The sequence below is a fragment of the Vigna umbellata genome, chromosome 8 (genome assembly GCF_029865625.1).
Source record: "Vigna umbellata cultivar VRB3 chromosome 8, Vumbellata_1.0, whole genome shotgun sequence".
In the NCBI taxonomy this organism is placed as follows: domain Eukaryota; kingdom Viridiplantae; phylum Streptophyta; class Magnoliopsida; order Fabales; family Fabaceae; genus Vigna; species Vigna umbellata.
The window spans coordinates 11,535,606-11,559,954 of record NC_142172.1 but is presented as its reverse complement, the minus strand read 5'-3'; the positions used below and the strand labels follow the sequence as shown (position 1 = coordinate 11,559,954).

Below are 24,349 nucleotides of genomic sequence, written 5' to 3'. Positions count from 1 at the left end.
TTTGTGCCAAGCTAATAGAATTTAACCTTAGACACTCTTAGTGAATTTGGAGTCGACAATTTCAACTTTATAGACATTGGCTGTTTTGGTAGGAAAACCATGCAAGGAAAAACAATTTTCTTGGGTATTGTTAAGAAGTAACTTTAAGCCTAACTCAACCCTACAAAATCGGTTTGTAATGTGACGTTTGTACTCACTTATATACTTTAAATTGGTTTTATCTGTAGTCGATGTTGGACTTCCAATAGGTATGAACCATCCTTTTACAGTACGTTCACTAAGGATGCCCCTGACCTCCATGTTCTCCTCCTTTAGTGCCACGTCCTCTTCTTCGTGTGACAACAAGGATAGATGATTACATTAGTTCATGAGCTTCCTTAGTTTGAGGCATTGGGAACCGAAGAAGACATGTGATCAAGCTATCCATGGAAGGGTCCTCATCATGACTGGTCAGAAGTTGATCTCTTATTTGATCAAAGTTTGGATGTAAAGCACGAAAGATCATCACCATGTAAGGGGACAAGGGGACAAATTAACTTTCGAGACCGATGGGGTCGGACAACGGTGGACATGGCTGTCGTTGATGACAGAGATAGGTAGATTGGGATCAACCCACTTTGATACCAACTTAATATTAAAACATAGAAAACTTATATTTTTGGAGGGCTTAAGGGACTCTTCTTATGTTCTTCTATTTATATTGATGAAGAGCTGATACAATGGGGAGATGAAAGATCAAGGGATTGTCCTAGACTGCTAGGCACAAAAGTATAGTAAGAGATAACTCAAGACACTACTCCCCACTTTAGTTGTACAGATTATACTAACACAAGTAGACTTAATAATTATTCCAACATAGATGTTGTATTACTTTATTATCGTAAGGCTTGTGATTACGAAAATCAACAATTAAACTATCAAGCTTAGGTATGTTCACATGTCAGCATGTCCATGGTTTATACCTTAACTGAAATAAGGTTGTAAACAACATTGTAGAATGATAAATGTCATTTGAGTACACCTTGGCCTTATCTAGACATCATAGCATGTCTTAAACGCTTATCATTGAGATTGCTGTTTGGGATCCAATATCAATGGAGAAGCACAAAATTTGGTGATAATGAACTTGGACCTTGGTTGGGGTATCCTTGGGATAAAGTGTATGTTTGTCAACCTTTGCCTCGAAGCCACAATTGGGCAGTTGTAGCCTAAAATTTGTAGCAGTTACACACTGAACCAGGCCAAAAAAGCACTACGGTGTGCTTGGGGTTGATGAGTAACTAGGGTTTGTGAAGAGGATGCGTTAATGGGAAGAATGTGACGGGATTGCATGGTTGGTGGCAAGCTTAATAACTAAGTATGCCTCTGGCTGTGGTGGCCTAATCATGAAAGGAGCATTGGTGTAGAGATCTGAACTATGGTTGGCTTGGGGTTATGGAAGCTACAAAAAGAGAATATTACGGTTGGCTAGGATCTAAACCTAAATTTTATTAACCTTTAGAGATCCCACTTTGATTAAGAACAAGGCCAAATTATAATATATAAGTGGAGTGCGATCCTCAAGTTATAAGTAAGTTGAGTTAGACATAAACCTACTTGCTAAGATGACATCAAAATTCATCCTAGTCAAGTTTTTCTGTAGCTATTATGTCATCGTTATCGGCCTTTTGTTGGACCACCTGTAAATATTTAATAATGCACTCGAGATGTTCATTCCTTAATGCAATTGAGTGTGTTGGAGATCACACATTAACTACGATTAAAACCAAATTATAATATGTAAGTGAGTTGTAATTCTCATCTCACAAGTCAATTTTGTAAGACTCAGTTAGTATTAACCCACTGATTAAGAATAACAAGTTGAAAAGATGAATGTTGGAATGTTGAATTTTAGAGGTTCGCATATTTGTAGTGAACAAAAGGGATAATTGAATTTCATAAACGCAAAGCTGTTCCTTTATTGCAATTATGAGAAATAGAGAAGATTGGGAGAAAATATCCCTTGTGTGTTTAGCATACACATAGGGTAGTTTATTTATATTGTAAGATATGGGCCAATGCCCTTAATACAGAATAGACTAAGCCCAAATAACATAAACACACATCTTAACATCTAACACTCCCCCTCAAGCTGGAGCATATAAATCATATGTTCCAAGCTTGTTACAAAGATAATCAATTCTAGGTCCTTGTAAGGACTTAGTGAATATGTCTGCCAACTGGTTGCTTGAGTTAACAAACTCAGTTTTGATATCTCCGAATATGATTTTTTCTCGAATGAAATGACAATCAACTTCAATGTGTTTGGTTCTCTCATGGAAGACAGGGTTAGAGCTAACATGGAGAGCAGCTTGATTATCACATATAAGTATCATGTGAGTGACATCTCCAAATTTCAATTCACTAAGCAATTGTTTAAGCCACAAAAGCTCGCAAGTAGCTGATGCCATAGCTCTATATTCTGCTTCTGCACTGGACCTTGCCACAACACTTTGTTTCTTACTTTTCCAAGATATCAGGTTGCTACCAATAGAGACACAATATCCAGAAGTAGACCTCCTATCAGAAGGGGAACCAGCCCAATCAGCATTTGAATAACAAACGATTTTTGTATCGTTGTTAGGGCCATATAGCAAACCTTTTCCAGGTGATCTTTTAATATACTTCAGTATGCGAACAGCTGCATCCCAATGGTCTTCACATGGGGAGTTTAGAAATTGACTCACCACACTAACTGCGAAGGAAATGTCAGGACGCGTAACAGTAAGATAGTTTAATTTACCAACTAGTCTTCTGTACCGTTCAGGATTTGAGAAAGGCTCCCCCTGATTTGGTAGGAGTTTGATGTTAGGGTCCATAGGTGTCTGACGCATACTTCCTCTGAGATATGACAATACCATCATTGGATTGTGCTACTTCAATACCCAAAAAGTACCGGAGTTTGCCAAGATCTTTGGTTTGAAAATGATGACAAAGGTGTTGTTTCATCTGAGAGATGCCAAGATAGTCGCTTCCTGTGAGAACAATATCATCGACATACATTATTAAGTAGATACATCCAGCACTCGAGTGGCGATAGAACACTGAATGATCCGCTTCACTGCGAGACATACCAAATTGTTGAACAACACAACTGAATTTACCAAACCAGGCCCGAGGAGACTGTTTTAGGCCATATAAGGATTTACGAAGACGACATACCAATCCAGATGACTCCCCCTGAGCAACAAAGCCAGGCGGTTGCTCCATATAAATTTCTTCATGCAAATCACCATTGAGGAAAGCATTTTTGACATCAAGTTGGTAAAGAGGCCATTGTCGAAGAGCGGCCATGGCAATGAATAGGCGAACAGAGGTCATTTTTGCCACTGGAGAAAAAGTATCACCATAATCCAAACCAAAAATCTGTGTGTAGCCTTTGGCAACCAGTCGAGCTTTCAGACGATCAATTGTGCCATCAGGACCAACCTTGATAGCATACACCAACCTGCAACCAACAACAGACTTTCCAGATGGTAATTGGACAAGCTCCCAAGTTCCACTTTCCTGTAAAGCACTTAATTCATCCATCATAGCTTGACGCCAACCAGGATGAGTTAAGGCATCACTCACAGATTTGGGAATTGACACAGAAGAAATGGATGAGAGACAAGTATAAAAAGATGGAGATAATCTGTGGTAATTAAGAACAGTATAATGGGGGGAAGGGTTACGGGTAGAGCGTATACTTTTACGGTGGGCAATAGGCAAGTCAGACTCAGTTGCTGGAGCCGGAGGAGACACATGAGGCGGCACCGGAAGTGAGTCATGAGGGAGACGATTACGACGACTATAAACCTGAAGGGGTGGAGGTGAAGGATGATCCTGTGGTGAATGAGAGTCTAAAGAAGGAGAAGACAAAATGGGTGGAGCATCACCAGGAGGATCACATATAAGAGGAATATCAACAGTAACAGGGAGAGGTACAGAACTAGAAGATAAATGTGAAAAGTAAAAAGAAGACTCATCAAAAGTGACATCAGCAGAGATAAAATGACGATTGAGGGAAGGGGAAAAACACTTATAGCCCTTTTGTGACCGTGGAAATCCTAAGAAGACACATTTGTGAGACCTAGGAGATAACTTATCAAGACCAGGACTAAAATCATGAACAAAACATGTAGACCCAGAAACTCGAAGAGGTAATGGATGCAGAGGGTCTTGAGGAAATAAGATAGAATGAGGGATTTTGTTATCTAAGACGGAAGATGCATGCGGTTGATAAGATAACATGCTGTGAGAACTGCATCACCCCAAAAACGTGAGGGTACTTGACCATGAATAAGAAGTGTACGAGTTGTTTCAATAAGGTGTCTATTCTTGCACTCAGCCACCCCATTTTGTTGAGGGGTATAAGCACATGAGGTTTGGTGAAGAATGCCATGAGAAGCCATAAACTGTTTAAACGGTTGAGAAAGGTATTCACGGCCATTATCACTACGTAAATTTCGAATAGAAACCCCAAACTGTGTTTTTATTTCATTGAAAAAAGATTGGAAAATAGAAAACAACTCAGAACGATTCTTCATTAAAAACAACCAAGTACATCTGGAATAGTCATCAATAAAGGTAACAAAATACTGAAAACCTAAAATGGACTTAACACGACTAGGTCCCCAAATGTCAGAATGAACCAATGAAACAGGGGACGACGCCCGTTGTGAGACACTACGAGGAAAGGAACTACGAGTATGCTTCCTTAACTGACAAAACTCACACGACAAACTTGATAATGTGGACAACCTCGGGACAAGTTGTTGTAGTTTGGCAAGACTAGGATGACCGAACTGAGCATGAAGAAGGGATGGTGACTCCATGACTACGCCAACATGTGGAGAAGGGCGGAGATGATAAAGGCCATGAGACTCGCATCCTGTGCCAATCATGTGTTTCGAACTCCGGTCCTGCAACCAAACAGAATCTTTAGTAAATGAAATAACACAATTAAGAGTACGAGTTAAACGACTAATGGACAATAAGTTGAAGGGAGACCCAGGGACATAAAGTACATGATCAATGGATATGGATGGAAAAATATTAACAGTACCAATACCATGAGATGAGACTTTAGACCCATTAGCCATTGTTACTGAGGGTAAATTATTCGGACATGACAAGGAAGAAAACAAGGACTTGTTACCAGTGATATGATCGGTGGCGCCTGAGTCAAGGACCCAAGGTCCGAGGGAGTGGAGTTAGACCAACAAAAGGTGTACCTGTACGTGTAACAGATGCAGATGTAGTGGAACCAGAGTGCTGATGATCCTCATACCATCTGAGAAATTCGTTAAAGATTGCAGGTTTGTCTACGGTATTAGATGAAGTAGGATGGTCTGCAGACGGTGATCGGGGAGGTGGATCAGAATTTGCCATTGCTACAGGGCGAGGAGGACGTCCATGGAGAGCATAACATCTATCAATCTTGTGGCCTAACTTGCCACAATGGTCACATTTTGGACGTCCTTTACTTGGCTTGCGAGACCGACTTCGATCATCACGTTGAGCAGCCATAACAGAGGAATCATCAGTATGAGGGGATGTCTCAATGACGGGTTTGCTCGATATACGCAAAAGAGCAGAACAAGTAGAAGTAAAGTTGGGTATGACAGGAGAACCCAAAATCTGATCACGGACATGAGAAACATCATCAGAGAGTTCGTATAATGCCAACAACATGAAGAACTTTGATCGTTGTTCCAATTCTTCGGCAGGAGTGGAAGCAGGAGGTAATATATCATTAAAGTCATGAAGAAGGGCATGAATTTTACCCAAATATTCTGCCATGGGACCAGGATTGCGCGGACCAATAACAGTTAATAGGTCCTGACAAACACCATAAAGACGCTGAGTGTCATTTGTGTATAACAACTTCGCTTGTGCCCATACTTTTGAACATGTTTCATAGGATCGAAACATTTGTTTCAATGAGGAGTGAATGGTGGACTTTATAACAATGCATAACTGAGCATCAATTTTCATCCAGCGGGAAGTGTCATCTATGGGAGCAGTAGTCACATTTTGAGTAAGATGATCTAAGTACCCCTGACTCTTCAACCAAAGTTTGATGTCGGACGCCCATGTTGCATAATTTATGCCATCTAACTTGTCAATGGACAAGTGTACATTCACATAATTGGTATATATTGAGGGTGTGGTCGCCGGTCGATTCTGGAACTCCGGCGACGGCGGCGGCGGCGGCGACGACGACGATGGCGGCAGCGGCGACGACGGCGATGGCGGCAGCGGCGACGGCAGTGACAGCGGCAGTGATGGGTGCCGGAGACCGTGGAGTTGACTGGAACTTTTCCTGTGCTCTGATACCACATGAGAAATAGAGAAGATTGAGAGAAAATATCCCTTGTGTGTTTAGCATACACATAGGGTAGTTTATATAGGGTAGTTTATTTATATTGTAAGATATGGGCCAATGCCCTTAATACAGAATAGACTAAGCCCAAATAACAGAAACACACATCTTAACATCTAACAGCAATAATAATTATCTTACAAATATTAATAATGATTATATTACAAATATTAACTTGTTCATGTTTTTATTATCATGTGTGAAGTTTGCTATACAATGGTGACACTGTAGTAGGAAAGGCTAGTTCCCCATAATATGGTGAACTGATATTTGAATCTTTGTTGAAGAAGATGCCTACGTTTAGTTCCTAACCATACATTGAACAGCATTGCTTCAGAAGGAGGGGTATTTGTGGGAATGAAAAAACAGTGGGTGACTTATCTCTGATGATGAATAATACTACTGATCATTTGTATTGGCTACAACTCACATTTGTTGTCTCTGTCCCAGTTTCAGTTTAACCTTGTCTTTAGTCCAGTATTCCTTGGTCTTGTCTAAGTTGTTGAATGCCATTATGCTATATTTACCTTTTTTCTCTTTTAGCTGTTTAATTATAACACCCTCAAAAGCTTTGTGAGATTTACATTGAAGGAGAATGTTATAATCTCTGGATAGTATTCTCATGTTCTTATATATGTTAGAATATTTAAAGTATCATAATGGCATTGGTCATTGAATATCAGGATATGCTTCCTTATTTAATTGGGTCTAGATGTCTAGTATTATCATAAATAGGGGTTAGTGGTAATAGTTGTATTTCTTATCAACTCACATCAATACCAGATCCTAATTATTCGTTGGCTTGCTCTCTCTTTCCTCCCACTCTACATAAATTCCTATAATTTCAACGTATATACTAAACAAGAGTTTTAAATTTTGTAGATTAATGCTAGTGATGATCGTTCTACATCAACAATTGAAGCCAAGATTCTTGATGTGGTTCAAATGAACTCTGTCTTGTCTGATTCAAGGCCGAAGTGTCTGGTATCTTTTCTTTCTTTCAATATTTTCATTTTGTATCTTAGTATCAATGCATGAAGGTGAAATGCTTATCTGTTTCCATTTCCTTAGGTGGTGGATGAAATTGATGGAGCTCTTGGTGACGGTAAGGGTGCTGTGGAGGTCCTTCTAAAGATGGTTAGTGCTAGATGCAAATGTTGATCTGTCTCCTAAAGTGTGCTGTCTAAGCAAACCTATTTAATTGTAGTCATATTGAAGATTCCTTTAATATTGTCCAAGGTCTCAATTTCATCACAATGATCAAACAGGTTTTATACCTCGATGTTTTTGTGGTTTCAATATAATTCATTTACTGGTTGTGTTCACTATTTACGCATTCATCAATGAGAACAATATAAGAACATAAATTTTCTTACTAGACATGTGATAGGCTTGCTGACATTTGTATGTAACTGAATGCAATTTTTTTGTTTTTCTGGTTTTAAAAAGTAGATATACACTTTTGATAGGGTAGAGTTGGGGGGATCTGAACAAAATGATTATCTGAAGTATTGTTTGTATGCATTTTGTTTTAGAATTGTACCTTTTTTAACAAATTTCCCTAGGTTGAGAGGACTGAAGCTCCTTGCCAATTGTTTCACTTGTAATTGACTAACTACCTTTAATTAAAATACAAATATTTACCACTAATATGTAGCTTCTTCCAACCAAATAAAATTATATAGGTTATTAGAGATCCCGCATCAGCTATTTCAGTTGAATGTCTTTCTATTTCGTAATATAGTTTAACATTGGTAAACCTACAACGAATAGGGTAGGGGAAGTTGGGATTGAGGTGGAGCCCCCTTTTTCTAGGAAAAGTATAAACAACAGTAACACGGAAATATTTTAATGAAAGTTTGTTATATGAAATCGTAAATCTCTATTCAAACCAAATCATGCAGATTTCTACCGAAAGGAAGCCTTATGCAGGGAAACAAACTGTGGGCAAAGGACAACTGGAGAGAAAGTCATCAAAAAAGGGTTCGAAAACTGCTTCGCTTTCAAGACCTGTGAGTTTTGGATGTTCTGATGTTCATATTGTTAGTATTGTTTACCAGACAAATCATTTGCAGTGATGATGATATTGATTGTTAATGTAGGTGATATGCATTTGCAATGATCTATATGCACCTGCCTTAAGACCATTGCGTCAGGTAGCTAAGTAAGTTTCTGATTCAGATAACTAATCTCCTTAGTTTTTTAGGCGTTAAATATTCCATAGTATCGTACATTGTTTTCTTTGCATAAATTTACTATTATTATTTCCCACAACTTTAAAAACAAAATTCATCCCTAACAGCTGCGACTGAAGTCTTATCCTGCTATTTGAGAAACCTTTGACGGAAAACTTTCATTGGAAATCGATTCCTGAGTTGTTAGAGAATCATGGTACCTCATTAATAGGAAGGATTACTGTCAGTTACTCTATTTGTGTCTCATTCCTAGTTATTAGTGTTCTATAATACTAGTTAATTTTGGGAGTATTTTTTGTTTTATTTCTTTTCATTTTCTTCCTTCTTTTCTTTCTATATAATTTATCTCTGCTTATATGAAATAATCGATAAAATTATTTTCTTCATGCTAATATTTTTTTGTTCTCTTTTAACTGACTTCGAGTCATGTTCAAGCCATGCACTTTGAAAAACTAGTGTCCTTGCCAGTGGTCAATTGTCAACCACTCTACCAACAACATCGCTTATGTTTTGGCCTTTGCTGAATGGATGCTTACAGCCAGCAACTATCATCAGCCAAACCCCTCCTCACCTTATACAAACTTTTTCTTCCCATTATTGCTGAAGTAAAAGTGTTCCTCTGGGCTCTAACAATCTATTTATAATAAGTTCCTTGACTGTGCTCAAACACACAAGGATTCGTCCATATGGATAATCATCTTATATTCTTACACCTTTTAATATATTGAATTTCAGATGGCGTTTCTTTTGCTACTCCTTTGATTCTTTATCCCTAAATACTACTCTTTTCTAAGCTAGCATTCCTGTCTTTCCTATTTGCATCTTTTTAATTTGTATGTCCAAATGTGTATATAATCTGATTTGTTGACAACATACTTTTGTTCCATGTCAGGGTTCATATATTTGTTCAACCAACAGTCAATCGTGCAGTGAGCAGGTGATGATTAGCTTGAAATAGTTCATACCTCGTACAGATATATTACAAAATTGACGTTAGTAAGACTGTTGATAAAAAAACGTTTGTATAGATTATATTATTAATGTTTAAATTAAATTAGCAAAGGAAGATGATTGAAGTTATCAAGTGTTTGGATGACAATAGTGGAAAAAGAATGTGATGTGAAAGGGATGGGGTTTGGGTCCATGGAAAAAAAAAATTAAGGAGCTTTGGATACCATGTTAGAGAAGAAGAAAATGTAAAGGGGGGTTTTCATTATTTCAACACAAAAAATAGTGTGCAAAGGGAGCATTTTATAGAAGCTATCTTTAAGGTATAGTTGAAGAACTTGAATGAAGTAAAAACAGTGTATTTTTTCTTATTACTCTGTTACAATTTACTATTTATTTATAGAGTACAAAGGTGCAGAATACAAAAGGTCAGACACCTCCTAAAACCCTAACCTAACAGTTGGGTTCCCACACATAAATAATAATAATAAAGAAAGATTACATTTCAAGAGGTATAAGAGTGCTAATACAAATATCAAAATAACAAAAGGATAGTTTTCATAGCAAACCGAGAGTATCGGTACCCTATACAATGAATATAAGACTGTATCGGTACCCTATACAATGAAGTCTGAAGTGGAGAGGCAAGTAGCAGAGATGTTAGAATCTTGAATCATAAGGCTGAGCCATAGTCCTTATTCTAGCCCAGTAATACTAGTGAAGAAAAAGGATGGAAGCTGGAGATTTTGCATAGATTATCGAGCATTGAATAAGGCGACAATATCGGATAAGTTCCCAATCCTGGTGATAGAGGAGCTTTTGGATGAACTCAAGGGGGTAATGTTTTTTTCTAAGGTGGACTTAAAAGCTGGGTACCACCAGATAAGGATGGGAGAAGAGGATATACCGAAAACTGCGTTTCGAACACACCAAGGCCATTATGAATTTTTGGTCATGCCATTTGGCCTAACAAACGCACCAGCATCATTTCAGTGCGTGATGAATAACTTGCTGCAGAAGTATTTGAGGAAGAGTGTCCTAGTGTTTTTTGATGATATCTTGATTTATAGTAGCACCTGGGCAGATCACATACAACATATCAGGGAGGTATTGGGAACTTTGATGGAGTAGAAGTGGTATGCCAACAAGAAGAAATGTGATTTTGGAAGGAGGAAAATACATTACCTGGGGCATTTGATAACAGACGAAGGGGTGGAAATGGACAAGGCCAAGGTGGCAGCAGTCATAGGCTGGCCAAAACCTAGAAGCATTAAAGCTCTTAGAGGGTTTCTGGGTCTAACAGGGTATTACAGGAGGTTTGTAAAGGGGTATGGGCAGATAGCTAAGCCTTTGACAGATCTTTTGAAGAAGGGACAATTCTGCTGGACGCCACGGGCCAGTGAGTCAATGAGGAAACTGAAAGAGGCTATCACAACAGCCCCAGTCCTTGCATTACTTGATTTCACACAACAGTTCCACATTGAACCTCAGCCTCAGGCAAAGGAGTAGGGGCAGTGCTATCTAAAAACAGAAAACCGGTGGCTTTCTTCAGTAAAGCACTTTCAGCAACATCTTTGAGCAAGTCAATATATGAAGAAGAGCTCATGGCCCTGGTCCTAGCCATTCAGCACAAGCGACCGTATTTGTTGGGACAATAGTTTATAGTACATACTGACCAGAGGAGTTTGAAATACCTGCTGGAGCAGAGGATTACAACTCAGAACTAGCAGAACTTGATAGCAAAACTGCTTTGGTATAATTTTGAGATCCAGTACAAAACAGGAGCCTCTAACAGAGGGGCAGATGCGCTGTCACGAAAAGGAGAAATGTAGGAAGAGGGAGAAATGGAGTTGAAGGGAATATCCAGGCCTTATTGGCAGGATTTTCAGGACATACTAAGTGAGGTGGAGGAAGATCCAGTGCTATAGAAAATAGTGGAAGGATTGAAAGCTGATGCTGATTCACACCCTTCCTATACCTTGGAGAATGATAGGCTGCACTATAGAGGGCGGTTAATGATATCTGCAGCGTCTGAGTGAATTCCAAAACTGTTGAAGGAATTCCATGCAACACCCACAGGAGGTCATTCTGGCATCTATAGGACTTACAGGAAGATTGCCTAATCCTTACATTGGATAGTGTCAAAAACCATGATTGACGTGGTAGTAATTGTCGTGATATATTTTAGGATGTTTTTATATTTGATGGGCTGTATTTATGCAACAGTTATGTGCTGCATTTATTAGGTTTATTTATGTATGATTGATCCCGTAATCATAGGGATCTGTTTCTTAGAATTAACAGTCTGCATTTCCTAAAATATGCAGCTAACCCATGTATATTTATAGAGGTTAATAACCTCATAATGAGAATAAGAAAGAAATAATATTCCTTTTAAATTTGAGATGGTATCAGAGCTCCCGATCCCTGGGAGTCTCTGACGGTGCCACCAAACTGCAGCCGCAGCCTTCATTGCTGCGCGATCTGTAACCTAAAATCGCAGCCTTTATTGTTGCGCCCCGGAGCTAGCCTTCATTGCAGCGTAACTCCTTCCACCTTGATTCCTCCTTGTTATGGCTGAAGTAGTGAATCTGGAAACTGGGGACAGTCCCCAAACCACTGGAGAAATGCAGAATATTCATTCCACTTATAGGTTAAATGGGAAGAACTATCTCAAATGGTCTCAAATCATTAAGACCATCTTCAATTTGGGCTGCCAATTTTTTTGTTTTGCCATCTCCCGCAATAATTATATCATCTAATAATAGAGTGCTTTATATTCCACTGGTTTTGGAAGGACTGGAAGTGATAGAGAAATTCTACCTCTTTGACTTGGGAGGAGTAGATGTGATATTAGGGGTGGCATGGCTAGCAAGACTGGGAGAAATTAAGGTAAACTGGGGAGAACTTATGATGCGATTTGAGTCAGAAGAAAAAGGAAGTACAAATTTAAAGGGATCCAACATTGACACGTAAAGTGGTTACTCCTGAGGCATTGTTAAAGGAGAGGGAGATAGAAACCATGACTGTAGTTTGGAGCTTAAGCCAAGCAGAAGTGACTGAGGGAGAATGGGAAGCAAAGAGATTGGCACCAGTGCATGAAGCGGGATTGCAACAAATTCTGGCAGATTTTGAGGGGGTGTGTCAAGAACCCCAGGGGCTGCCACTTGAGAGGAAAATAGACCATCGAATCCCATTGAAGGAAGATAGACTTCAAATTCAAATTAACTTAGTACAGTTTGCCAGGAAGGAGCATATCATGATTTGAATAATAGCATAAGGATCGTAGCTGTAGATAATCAGTTTAAGGTTAAGTCTAACAGATCATATGTAAGAATGACTAGAAAACGTATAAGACAGAATGCTTTAAGGACGAAGCAAGGTTTATATCTTTTGAAAATGATCAAGTTAATTCTGTTGAGAGAGAGTCAATGCACAATGCCTGCAAGGAGACAACATCTGGTACACTATTGGAGTGCAGTAGCGAGGCTAATGTTCTATCAGGCCTTGATTTACAGGAAACTGGCCATGGGACTGGCTTATTCTAGTTCTTTGTGAATATACACTAGGATTGAAATTTTCCACTTACTGTCAAACTGGACGGAAATGCCTTTCTGCACTACATCTATCAAGTGGCTACTCCTTCAGTTTATCATGGATTTGCAAAGTCCCGAAAAAGTGCTACAACGAAGGAACCAACAGCAGTAAGGGGAGGAAATACCCCAAGTTTTAATACAATGGCAAGAGGGTGGTTTGGATGGTGCTACTTGAGGAGGAACACTACATCAGACAACAGTTTCCTGACTTCAACCTTGAGGACAAGATTGATGTTGGGGAGGAGGGTAATGTTAGAAAGTTAAAAGTATATGAGAGGAGGAATAAAAGAGGAGGGAAGTAAGGGCCGAAATGTTTATATATATTAATATCGAACGGTGGCCGCAAGAGAGGAGGGAGTGAAGGGTCGAACGATATAAAGTGATAATACCGAACGGTAGAGAGTTAATGTTAGGGAATTAAATAGCGGGAAAGTTTGTTAGTTTGTTAGGAGGAGAAAGAGAGTATAAATAAAGGCTGAGTTGGCTGAGGAGGGTATCAGATATTTTCTCTTTTGAGTATAGACTGGATATATTGTTCCAGTGGAGGAAGGGAGACTTCCTTGGGAGGGGGATACTTACATGTATTTTCTTCTTTCGATACATTACAGTGTTAATAAAATACATACATATACTATCATATTATGCTGTTTGAGAGTTGTGTGAGAATAAAGTGATCTATTTTGGTTCCCTGAGTAAAGGAACCTAACAGGTTCACTTTTTATGGCTTCATGGATTGAGGTAGGAATTTTTGTGGCATCAATGACAACAATAAAGTTTCGATTCATCAGAAAGATTGTTAGTGTAGACTTACTGAGAAATAGGATATATAACACACTATCTTTTTCCTTTTCTCGATGAAATGTGTAGATGCTCTCGAATAAAGAAGCCAAACACCCTAAGACAAAGGGCCAATAGTATTAAATGTACATGGTATATGATCTAGAGGACTTAGTCATTAATTGACTCATTGTTTAAAAAATTTCAAGTTCTTCTTTATAACCTTTTCATATCAGACCTTGAAGAAAACTAAAACAAAGACATAACAAAGAACCTATTTAGCAAAAGAACCAAAAGGTTTATATTTACTCAAATTGGAGCCAAAAGAGACGTCACACTCCTTGGAATGAGCTGAAGAGGTCCCGTCAACCCTCTTTGTCAACCCTCTTTGTGGCAATGGATAGTGTTCTATATGTGTTGATATCATTGTTGGCATGTGATGGGATTTGGCAACTCTATTGTTGATGCAACTATCTATGTTGTGATCGCTGAAGTGAGGTAAACCTTTCTGGGCCTTCATTGGCAAGTGATGGCGAATAACAACGGTGATGGCTATTAAAGTGGTAGTAGAAACAAAGCTCCCAAGATTAGGTGCTCTGATACTAACTTGAACTATGTAAGAAAATAAATAGTTATTTATAACAATCACACTAGTTACATTCTTATCATCTCTATTTGTAATAATTAGTTCCTTAAAATAAGGAAATGAAAATATGCTGAAATAATTAGGAAGATTCTAGATATACTTTTCCTAATCACTATGGGTTATTGTTACGTATCTGAGTAGGAGACGTAACGAAATCACCCTCTCACACACTCACAACAAGAAAAAGAATAATGAAAGAATGGAATTCAACGGATGTATATCTTTTATTGATAAGAATAATTGAATCAAATAGAAAACAAACAATAATTGGGAGCATAACCTCCGTCAATTATTTTTAATAATTGGGAGCATAACCTCCATCAACTATTCTGGAGCATAACCTCCTTTACAAAACTCAATAATCAAAAGCATACCCTTAATTATACTAATTATACTAATTATTTCCCGCTCCATCTCTTACTAAATATTTCCTTATAATATATCTGCATTTAATATAAATATCTCTATATTTAATATGAATATCTTATATTGAATATTTCCTAGGATATATATATTTATTTACTCTAATTAACTTATACTGAATATTCTCTCCTATTGTGGCTCCTTTTACTGTAATTAGCTCTCGTCCCCCCTAACTGCTGTGCAGTTAAGATGGTGATTCTTCAACCGTTCGACTCCAGTCCTTCCCTACTTCCCACCGTTCGGCCTGGTCGCTCCCTGCTTTCCACCATTCGGCCTGATCACTCCCTGTCTCCCACCGTTGGGCCTTGTTGCTCCTTGCCTCCCACCGTTGGGCCTGGTTGCTTCCTGCCTCCCACCGTTGGGCTTGGTCGCCCCCCTTTTGTCCACCGTTCGGTCTGACCATTCCCCCTTGTCTACTGTTCGGCCTTACCTCTCAATGCCTTCCACCGTTCGGTCTTTACGATCAATACCGTTCGGCCTCACTTCCCTCCTACCTTTCTTCTCCTTCTCATTACCTCCCAACCCTTATCATTACCTCCCACCTTATACCCTAATAGTTATTGAGAATTTTTTTTAAATTAACAATATGCTATTTACAACATTACCTCTCTAGGCTGGTCATTGGCTCAAATTGTTCTGAAGAAGGTCTTTCTTCACAATGACTTGGTAGAAGATATTTATGTGACTCTTCTTCCGGGCCTGTTTTCCTTATCTAATGGCCTGTGCAAGCTTAAAGGTTCTTTGTATAGCTCGTGACAAGCTCCTTGTACATGGTTTGAAATGTTTTGTTCTACTCTCTTTGGTTTTCTTTCACTTAGTTATGACTTCATTCATCATAGAAACATTGGAATTGTTGTTCTTATATATGTTGAAGACAATACAATAATATTAGTTTTGATCGTGCAACCATTCAATGTCTTAAGCAACAACTCCAAGCTTCTTTTCATTTGAAAGATCGAGTTGTCTTCACTAGTTTATTGCCCTTGAAGTTTATATTGACTCCCCAAGTGTTTTTCTCCAATGGACACTCCTCCTGAGGTTAGTGTCAAATTTCATTGCGATGAGGGAGGTCCTTTAATAGACCCTTTATTATACTACTACTTTGTTGGAAGTCATAATTATATGACCATTACATGCCCTGCCATTTCATTTGCAGCCCAACAAGTGAGCCAATTTATGCATTCCCCTTGCATCTTCATATGGCCATTGTTCAACTTATTATTTGTTTCTTTGAAGACACTTCGACTTGCAACCTATTCCTTCCTATGGAGAAGCCGCCATTGTGGTTGGCTACAGTGTTACAGATTTAGCTGGTTACCTTGATACAAAAAGATCTATCACTAGTTGGGGTGTGTATCTCAGCCCCACATTGCTCTCTTGGACGGGTAGAAAGCAATCTTGTGTATCTAAGTCCTCAACTGAATTAGAGTATTAAGCTAAGTCTATGGTTTCATCTGAAATCATTTGGCTCCATGGACTCTTGACTTAGCTACGATTCTTGATAATTCAATTTTTCATGAGCGTATGGAGCATATCGAGGTGAATTTCCATTCTATTCAAGAGACATTCCACATGTTAATTCTTTCCCCATGTTACATCTCAATTCAGCTTGTAATCATCTTTACCAAGGCTGTATACCTTGATCAGCCCTACAATCAATTTGTTAGCAAATTGATAATCAACCTCATCAGTTTGAGAGCGGATGCCAATAAGGGATTCTGTTAATTATTTTGTTTCCTGTTATAAGTTGTACATATTAGGAGTAAATATCTGCCTACTCATTGTAGAATATAAGCTTTCCTAATTTGGATATAATAAATTAGGAAATAGAATTATTAATTACTATCAATGGATCTGTATTTTTTAAAGAAGAGAAATTCTGACACCAAGCTAAGAACCAAGTCACAAATTTCAGAAACTTACCAAACTAGCTATTCACTGTTTTTAAGCCACATATTAATAAGATATGGATTGAGGTTGTACTTTTAACTTTGATTGAATTGTAAACTCTATGGATTAGTGCTCGTTGTTTCTAGACTACATATTTGATACCTCATTAATCTTTTGCAGTGTCTTCTCTGTTCATTTAATTTGATAAATTCATCCTAAAACAAATTATCTTTGTAGGCTGACATACATATGCAAGAAGGAGGGGATGAAAGCCAGTGCAATTGCACTCACTGCTCTTGCAGAATATACAGGTATTTTTCTTAAAATTTTTAATTTTGTGCCTTTGTGCAAGTTAATATTATTTGGTGCTGCTCATACATTTTTGCATGCTTTAGTGTCTGGCGTTAATTATAGGGGGAAAAAGTGGAAAGAAGTCTATATAAGGAGTTTTTTCACTCTTTATACTATTGAAGATAGCAGAGAGAATCTGTGTTGTAGAAAATGAAACAAAAGGTACAGCTTTATATATGGTCATAAGCTGCTGCTAAACTTAAAAGACACTATAATAGATTACAGCAATTAAAGAAATGTACAGTGCAAAACAAAGGGAAATGACGTTCACTCACTGGCATACAACATACTGTCTAGGCTTATGTTCAGCATACAAGAATTCCTTTTCTAGATTTGCCTTGTCTTGACGAAATAATGGGTCACCATTTTAACCACATTCACAACCTCTCCCATTTCAGCAACAAGAACTTCCATTTTGTGATCTACCACATGCTCCCATGTTCAAAATATTGTGTTAATCTTTATGTAGTACGGATAGTGTTTGTCGCATCTTGAATGGTTGATTCATGATAAAGGTAATGATTATGTGATGTGTCCATGTTGACACCTTGTCTAGTTAAAGATTTTTTTTTGCTCAATGTTACATTCTTCAATTCATCTTTGCAATCATTTAATCCTTCTCTTGCTCTCCTGTTTATTCATTACAGAATGTGATATTAGATCATGCTTGAACACTCTCCAATTTCTCTCAAAGAAGAAAGAAGCTCTCAATGTGGTAAGATTTAGTGTGATCACGAAGTTCTGATAAATTTTTTAAGCCTAGTGAATTCATATAAGTATTAAATTTGTTATATGGATATTGTGTTAGAATGTTTTGAAAGTGGGTGCAACAGTGATAGTGTGTCGTTTGAAATGTGTGTTAGAGTTTGTCAATACTAGAGTTGTGGTTTGAGTGAAAAAATAAAATCAGATAGAAAGATAACTTTGTTACATTTGAGATGTTGTCTCTAAAACAGAAAACAAGTTTGAGAAGAATAACATTTTAAATGTGTTCTCATTTTGTGGTTCAAAAATGGATAAGGGAGAACAATATTTCAGAGATATGGGTGCCTACAATACATTTTGCAGTTCTGCGAGACAGAACTTATAGAGAAAAAGAAAGAAGTTGAGTAGTTATGGGTGGTTAGAAACTAGTGTATAACGTCCGAAAATTACAGAAATAAAAAGAAAATAAAGAAACAGAAAAAGAGATACAACTGTATTACAAAATAAGAAAAATAAAACAATGAATAAACAATGATCAACATAACTTCTTCAGGCTTCGTTTCCTTCTCATTTTTGGGTTGAGACATTGACCATTGTTGTCTACTTGATCAATTGCCTTCCCTCCCAAGTTCTTGGCCTCGATTCTCCTTTCTTTCATCTTTATTCCAGACAGCTGAGTTATGATGATCTTCACCCTTTTGGTTGTTTATGTTTTGTACACCTTCCACCTTCGGAACATCACAAACTTGAGGCCCAGTCTGTCCAATGTGCATTTATGGGTTATTGTACCACTCAAAGTGGAACGGTTTAAACCTGGCTATGCATATACTAGACACCAGCCTACCCCACACCTTCCCAACTCTGAACCGTCACCTGACCATATGCCAATAGCACCTCGTCAATCCAGTTGTATTATAAAGCTCCTGTCAGCATATAGTATTATAAAGAAGAGAAACCTGTCTCTTTTTGGCCTTATAATTCATGAGCATTTTTTTGGCTTTATGTTCACTTCAGAACTTGGAGAACAATTTTTTTTGAGTGAGGAAATGTGTTTTTTTTTTCATTACATGCTGCATTATTTTTTACTTGTTTTACTTGGTGCACAGTTTGATATTGGTTCTCAAGTAGTTGGCCAGAAGGACACATCAAAGAATGTTTTTGACATCTGGAAAGAGGTAAGATTCATCTCTACTAAATTTGTCTATTTATCCAGTAGCTATCTAATATTACAACTTTAAATTGACCTTGTTCATTATTGATTGATATTCTGTGTAGATTTTCCATAAGCGAAGAACAAAAAAGTTGGAAAGAAAATCTCATAGAGGGAATTCCTTTGACTTTGACTCACTGTACTCCCTTGTGTCAAAACGGTTGGCCATGTTTTACTGTCTTACTTGTTTCTTCCTCTTTTCTTCAAATATATCTTCATGGTAAAATAGGAATATTTATATGCAGAGGTGATAGTGACTTGATTCTGGATGGAATTCATGAAAATGTTTTGCGGCTCAATTATCATGACCCACTGATGCAGAAAACTGTAAGCATTTATCAAACACAACTTATTTCCTTGGATTCATTCACTTATTCTTTTGAATCATTTAGAGTTTTGTTTTGATATCTGTTTGAAGGTCAAGTGCTTCAACAATCTTGGAGTTTATGATCTATTGCATCAATATATAGTGCATACACATCATATGTCCCTTTATGGTAAGAAAATAATTGGCCTACTTTAATTTTTGTTTACAAGTTAAATATCGCTCTTACTTCTCTATCTTTCCTTTCATCAGTATATTTGCCCCTAGTTGCAATTACTGTACATCATATAGTATCTCAAATTCAGAAACCAAACATTGAATGGCCAAAGTCCTATCAGAGGTATCTTGTTCTTCTTGTATTTTGTTTAGAAAAATTTTATGGTGCACTTTTCATACAAAACAAATTTCCTGATGTATCTTATAAACATCTTCAGATATCGTACAATGATGATGGAAAAGATGGACATTTTGAATAATTGGCACCACAAAATCCCACCGCATATTGGAAGGCACTTATCAGCTAGTTCCTTTGTAGAAGACTTAATTTCTCCATTGTTACATATTCTGTCCCCGCCAACTATAAGACCGGTGATGTACTAATTCTATTTGTTCTGAATATGGTTTTGTTATCCAATCAGTTGTCACCTTGTCTTCATCCTCTATAGTTGCTTGAGTAGATTTAATTGCAGATTCCTTGTTATTTGATGTTCAAGTGTGTTGGTAGAGAGAGACTATTCTTTGTTGATAAATTATTTGTGGAAATGTTTATGACAAAGAAATTGTCAAGATGAAGAAAGCCTTAGTCTTATTATTTATTATTGAATTCAGTTCGAACAAAACCTTAGTCCAGTTTGATTTAATCACTAGAACTTATAAATCCCCAATCTCTATATTCACAGCCTTGCAACAGACTGTAAGACTGTTTTTACAGTTCTGTTTATGAAGATCCTTCATTGTTAGTTTTCTTTCTTTAATTCTGTTTTTTAATTTAGCTCATGTATTTTGTTTATGTTTTCATTAATAAATTCCTAACTGTATAAAGACCAGTTCTTTGATTTTTAATCCAGTGTTTGTAGTAACGGACTTGGTGTCTTTTTCTGAAAGACAAGTTGACTCATTTGCTTGGTTCAGCCCCAGTTGCACTGTTTTTTTTTTCTCCCTTTTTTGATGTGGATTTCTTGTCTTTAGGTGGCATTACAAGTACTATCTGACACGGAGAAGAATGATCTTGCTCAATTAGTTAGCAAAATGGTATCATATGCTATAACATATAAAACTGTGAAATCAGATATGCCGTATCAAACCCTGAAGTCTGAAGTAGCAGATGGTTTGGCACTGTCTTTTGTTCCTCCTATCAGTGACTTTATAAACTTCAAGGTTTGGACTTTGGATTATGGGTCATACTTCTGTCTTTGAAGTATGTCAATCTCAGCCAGATTTTAATATCTTTTCTATTCTCTACATTTCTGCAGGATTATACTTCAAATCATTATGTGCTTTCTGTAGCTATGAAGCAGCTTTTGGTACATGAGGTTAGATTTCATTAACTCTGACGTTTTAGTTTAGTTACAAATTTTTCTCATCCTTTTCTATTTAAGGAGGATATTCAAACCTTGGCCTCTGTCTCCTCTTGTATAACTTATTTTTATATATGCAAAATATGTCTGTTGACCAATGATAGTCCTTTTTGTTTTTAAATCGAAGGAAAGAAAGAAGGTTTTGGCATAACAATATAAGTTGCAAGCCCAACTAGGTTAGCTCTACAACTTGTATAAACACCTATAGTTATACCTATTTGTATAATTAATGCTCTGACTGAAGGGTTAACAATTAGTTTTGCCTAAAGCTTCAAGTTTGAAAGAATGAAAATGAAATTTGAATGTCAAATATAAGGTGCGATTGTTTGCGCTTATTTTTTTGAGAGAGAAATATTTTTTAATAAAATAAGCAAATTTATGTTTTTTTTTGTGTTTATCTAACTTGCTTATTTTAAAAATAAATATTTTTATGCTTTTTTTTAATAAGAAAGTTCCATCTACTTGTAAAATAAGTGATTTTTAAAAAAATTTACTTATTTCAGAAATACTTATTTTTTAATTTTAAACAAACTGACTCATAATCTTACTATCCAAAACTTATTCAAAATATAGTAGTTATGTTAGGGATGTCTATATCCATTTTTCATTTCTATTTATGCTCCATTATTTTATGGTTACAGGTTGAAAAGCATAAGATTTTACAAGTTGGTGTTGACAAAACTAGGGCTTTAGCAAATGAAGGGCATGGAATCATTGAGACTGAAACTCACAACATCCCATTAGCCAATACCAATGCTGTGGCAAGGAAATCAAATGCAAATCCCACAATAGTTTCATCAAACTTGAATACCAATAAAAGTTCAAGTACAACAGATATTGGGAAACCACAAAACGTGGGAAATATTAAAAAAGCAACCAGAAGTTCTTCCAGTTTCTTTGATAGGTGATTCTTCTTGAGTTATTTGTATGTCGAGTCAATTATTATTTCTTAAAACTATTGGGTCTATTGAGGAGGAGGTTCCCTATGGGTTACACAAACACCAATAACATCTGAGCCAACTATATAAGGGATCAACACCACTCTTTACCCAAAACCTTAAGGCTATGAGTTAATGTGTCTTTCACCTTTATATACTGCTTTACTTTCTCATTTCTATCCGATGTGAGACTTGGACTCACTTGGATTCCCAACAATCTCCCCTTGAAGGGCGAGTCTCTTCCACATAGGTACACTTCCCCTCTAGCGGAGGCATTCCCAACTAACTACAACCACGAGTAGCCCTTTCCAACAGCCGTATCTTAACGAAACTTGCTTACCTGAATACCCTTTACCAGGAAGACTTTCGGTATAGGGATCATTATACTCGTCTGAGTCGGTCACCAAGACAAACCTGTCTTTGATACCACTGTTGAAAATAAGACTTATGAGAATCATGTTTGCTAAACTAATCTATATACTGTAATAAGAGCTTCTAATTTGGGAAACTTAATTAAGGGTCTGAAATTGGAAACTTATTTTGTCTTTTTAAATTGAAACCTAGCTGAAGTCCATATTCCTTAATAAATTTGTATGTCCAGGTTGAGATATTTCCTGGGCTTGCATGGTATTGATTTCAGTACCTAAAAAGTATTTCTAGAATTTAGTTCAAATTTGATGTGCTTAATGAAATCACGTCTTAGACCTCCTTTTATGGATTTTTTATACTAGGAGAACAGAAAAGGGCTCAACGTGAAGTGGTTCTTTAACTGGGTGAAGCTTCTTTGGAGAAGTTACTTGGTTGATGTTGTTATCACTGTTGTCAAATAGAAAAATTTAGGAGGGAGAAGCACCTTGGAGTTGTAAATGGTTGATTAGGAGAAATAACGCACTCCAAAGTCCTTTTTCCTAGTAGGTTCAGTGCAATAAATCTCTCTGGTCTTATCTCCCATAGAAGTTACCCAGCATCATGATTCTTGAAACAGTTATTCATTTTCTTACCTACATCTAGTACGAGAGCACATTATTTTGTCTTACAGTTGTTCATAGTATATCACTATGTTTATATCTGGTAAAAATATTGATTCTGTCGGCAGCTACATGTGGCCTGGATCAAGGTTATTTTAATTATTGGCTTTTTCTTTGATTTTTATTTTTGACTTTGGTAAAATCGGGCAAAGACACAATGAAAATCTCCTCTTCAACTGATTACTACTAATTAAAAAAGATTTTATGTCCATTGGTTTTTGTAATGGTTCCACTTGGATGTTTATATTGTACTGTTGGGTTAATGGATGGCAATTGTTCCTTACTAAATGATTGTCTTTCTATAGTCCTTATTTACTGCTTATCTTTCTTTGCTTCATGGCAGGTTTAAAAAGGTAAATACTAAGGGCGTACAAAGTAATGACAGATCTCTACCAGAAGAAGCTATCTTGGAGAAAGATCGATACCCTTTACTTTTTAAATTTAATGAGGTACACTACATTTCTTTAGTAATGAATGAAAATGGAAGTTTCTTTATTTTATCTTGCACTTGATAGAAAAATAAAATGTAATTGCATTTAATTAATAAAGATGCATTGTTGTGGTTTCAAAGCCATATTCGAGAGCATTGGAGACGATAAGAGAAACATATTATCAAAATTATTGCATGTAATTTCGCTACTTTTAAGAAAAATGGAGCTATGATTTAAGTTAATAGCAATATTTGTTTCGTTAATACGGTCATTGTGTCTTGTTGATTTCTTTGCAGGGCTTTACTAATGCAGTCAAAAGACCTGTCCGTATTCGGGAATTTCTATCTTAATGGGTGTAGCAAATAATATATTTATCTTCATGGGCTCCCCTAGTTCCCTTTAGATTAGCTTTGTTGTATGTTTCAGAATCAAAGTTCTTACCAATTTTAGTTGTGGTCTTTTTTGCTGTTTATCATTTTCACTTGCAAAATGAAGGGAATGGAGTGGCAGGGTCAACGAAACTAATTGTTTATGATTACAGTTTACTCATCTAAAAGTTAATTTGTTCAGCAAAAACTAATCGTCTATGTTCCCAACCAGCCCCTTGCTTCACATAGCTAAATTTCAATGCAGATTTTTATATAGATAATGCAGGTTAATTGAATCTTGTCAAAATGTGAATTGGAATTCAAATTTGAGAGTAAACTACTATTTTGTCCCTCAAAATGCATCCCATTAAATTACAAAACTAAAGAAATATAATATATGTTTTTCAAAATTTCTATTGTTTTATCCTAACCTTTAAAATTAAGCACGTACTATTTTGGTTCCTAAATATAAGTTAACATTAAATACTTAAATCATACATATCTTTTAAAATTTTGATATAGTTGACAGATTACA

At 36.8% G+C, this 24,349-nt stretch overlaps 2 protein-coding genes across 4 annotated transcripts in view; one reads left to right on the top strand and one right to left on the bottom strand.

The window, feature by feature from the left end:
* Nucleotides 1-24,022, top strand: part of CTF18 (P-loop containing nucleoside triphosphate hydrolases superfamily protein) — a 31,008-nt gene extending 6,986 nt beyond the window's left edge. For 2 of the 3 annotated variants that reach the window (XM_047306066.2, XM_047306067.2), the window contains exons 6-23: nt 7,289-7,390; nt 7,478-7,543; nt 8,311-8,418; nt 8,509-8,570; nt 9,494-9,538; nt 17,119-17,192; nt 17,880-17,947; nt 19,044-19,112; nt 19,213-19,307; nt 19,393-19,474; nt 19,566-19,644; nt 19,725-19,812; nt 19,907-20,060; nt 20,661-20,849; nt 20,945-21,004; nt 21,691-21,953; nt 23,359-23,464; nt 23,743-24,022. In XM_047306066.2, coding sequence (XP_047162022.1) covers nt 7,289-7,390; nt 7,478-7,543; nt 8,311-8,418; nt 8,509-8,570; nt 9,494-9,538; nt 17,119-17,192; nt 17,880-17,947; nt 19,044-19,112; nt 19,213-19,307; nt 19,393-19,474; nt 19,566-19,644; nt 19,725-19,812; nt 19,907-20,060; nt 20,661-20,849; nt 20,945-21,004; nt 21,691-21,953; nt 23,359-23,464; nt 23,743-23,796 — 1,764 coding nt within the window. In that variant the 3' untranslated portion in view covers nt 23,797-24,022. Of the gene's footprint in view, nt 1-7,288; nt 7,391-7,477; nt 7,544-8,310; nt 8,419-8,508; nt 8,571-9,493; nt 9,539-17,118; nt 17,193-17,879; nt 17,948-19,043; nt 19,113-19,212; nt 19,308-19,392; nt 19,475-19,565; nt 19,645-19,724; nt 19,813-19,906; nt 20,061-20,660; nt 20,850-20,944; nt 21,005-21,176; nt 21,226-21,690; nt 21,954-23,358; nt 23,465-23,742 lie in introns of those variants that run through there. The other variant, XM_088097513.1, reaches the window with a different exon arrangement.
* On the bottom strand, nt 5,206-6,919 carry LOC148194006 (uncharacterized). Its single transcript, XM_088096357.1, has 3 exons — nt 6,837-6,919; nt 6,224-6,353; nt 5,206-6,141 (listed from the first exon to the last, which is right to left on the bottom strand). Exons 1-3 carry the CDS (start codon nt 6,917-6,919, stop codon nt 5,206-5,208), a joined length of 1,149 nt encoding a protein of 382 aa, XP_087952483.1.
* Nucleotides 24,023-24,349: the final 327 nt, after the last annotated feature.

Excerpts from the sequence above, each read along its gene's own strand:
- LOC148194006 (XM_088096357.1), bottom strand. The coding sequence starts at position 6,919 with ATGGCATTCAACAACTTAGACAAGACCAAGGAATACTGGACTAAAGAC. Across the intron at positions 6,354-6,836 it reads CTGGGACAGAGACAACAAAT|AGCACAGGAAAAGTTCCAGT; the intron begins GTGAGTTGTAGC and ends ATGTGGTATCAG. Across the intron at positions 6,142-6,223 it reads TCGTCGCCGCCGCCGCCGCC|TTAGATGGCATAAATTATGC; the intron begins GTCGCCGGAGTT and ends TCCATTGACAAG.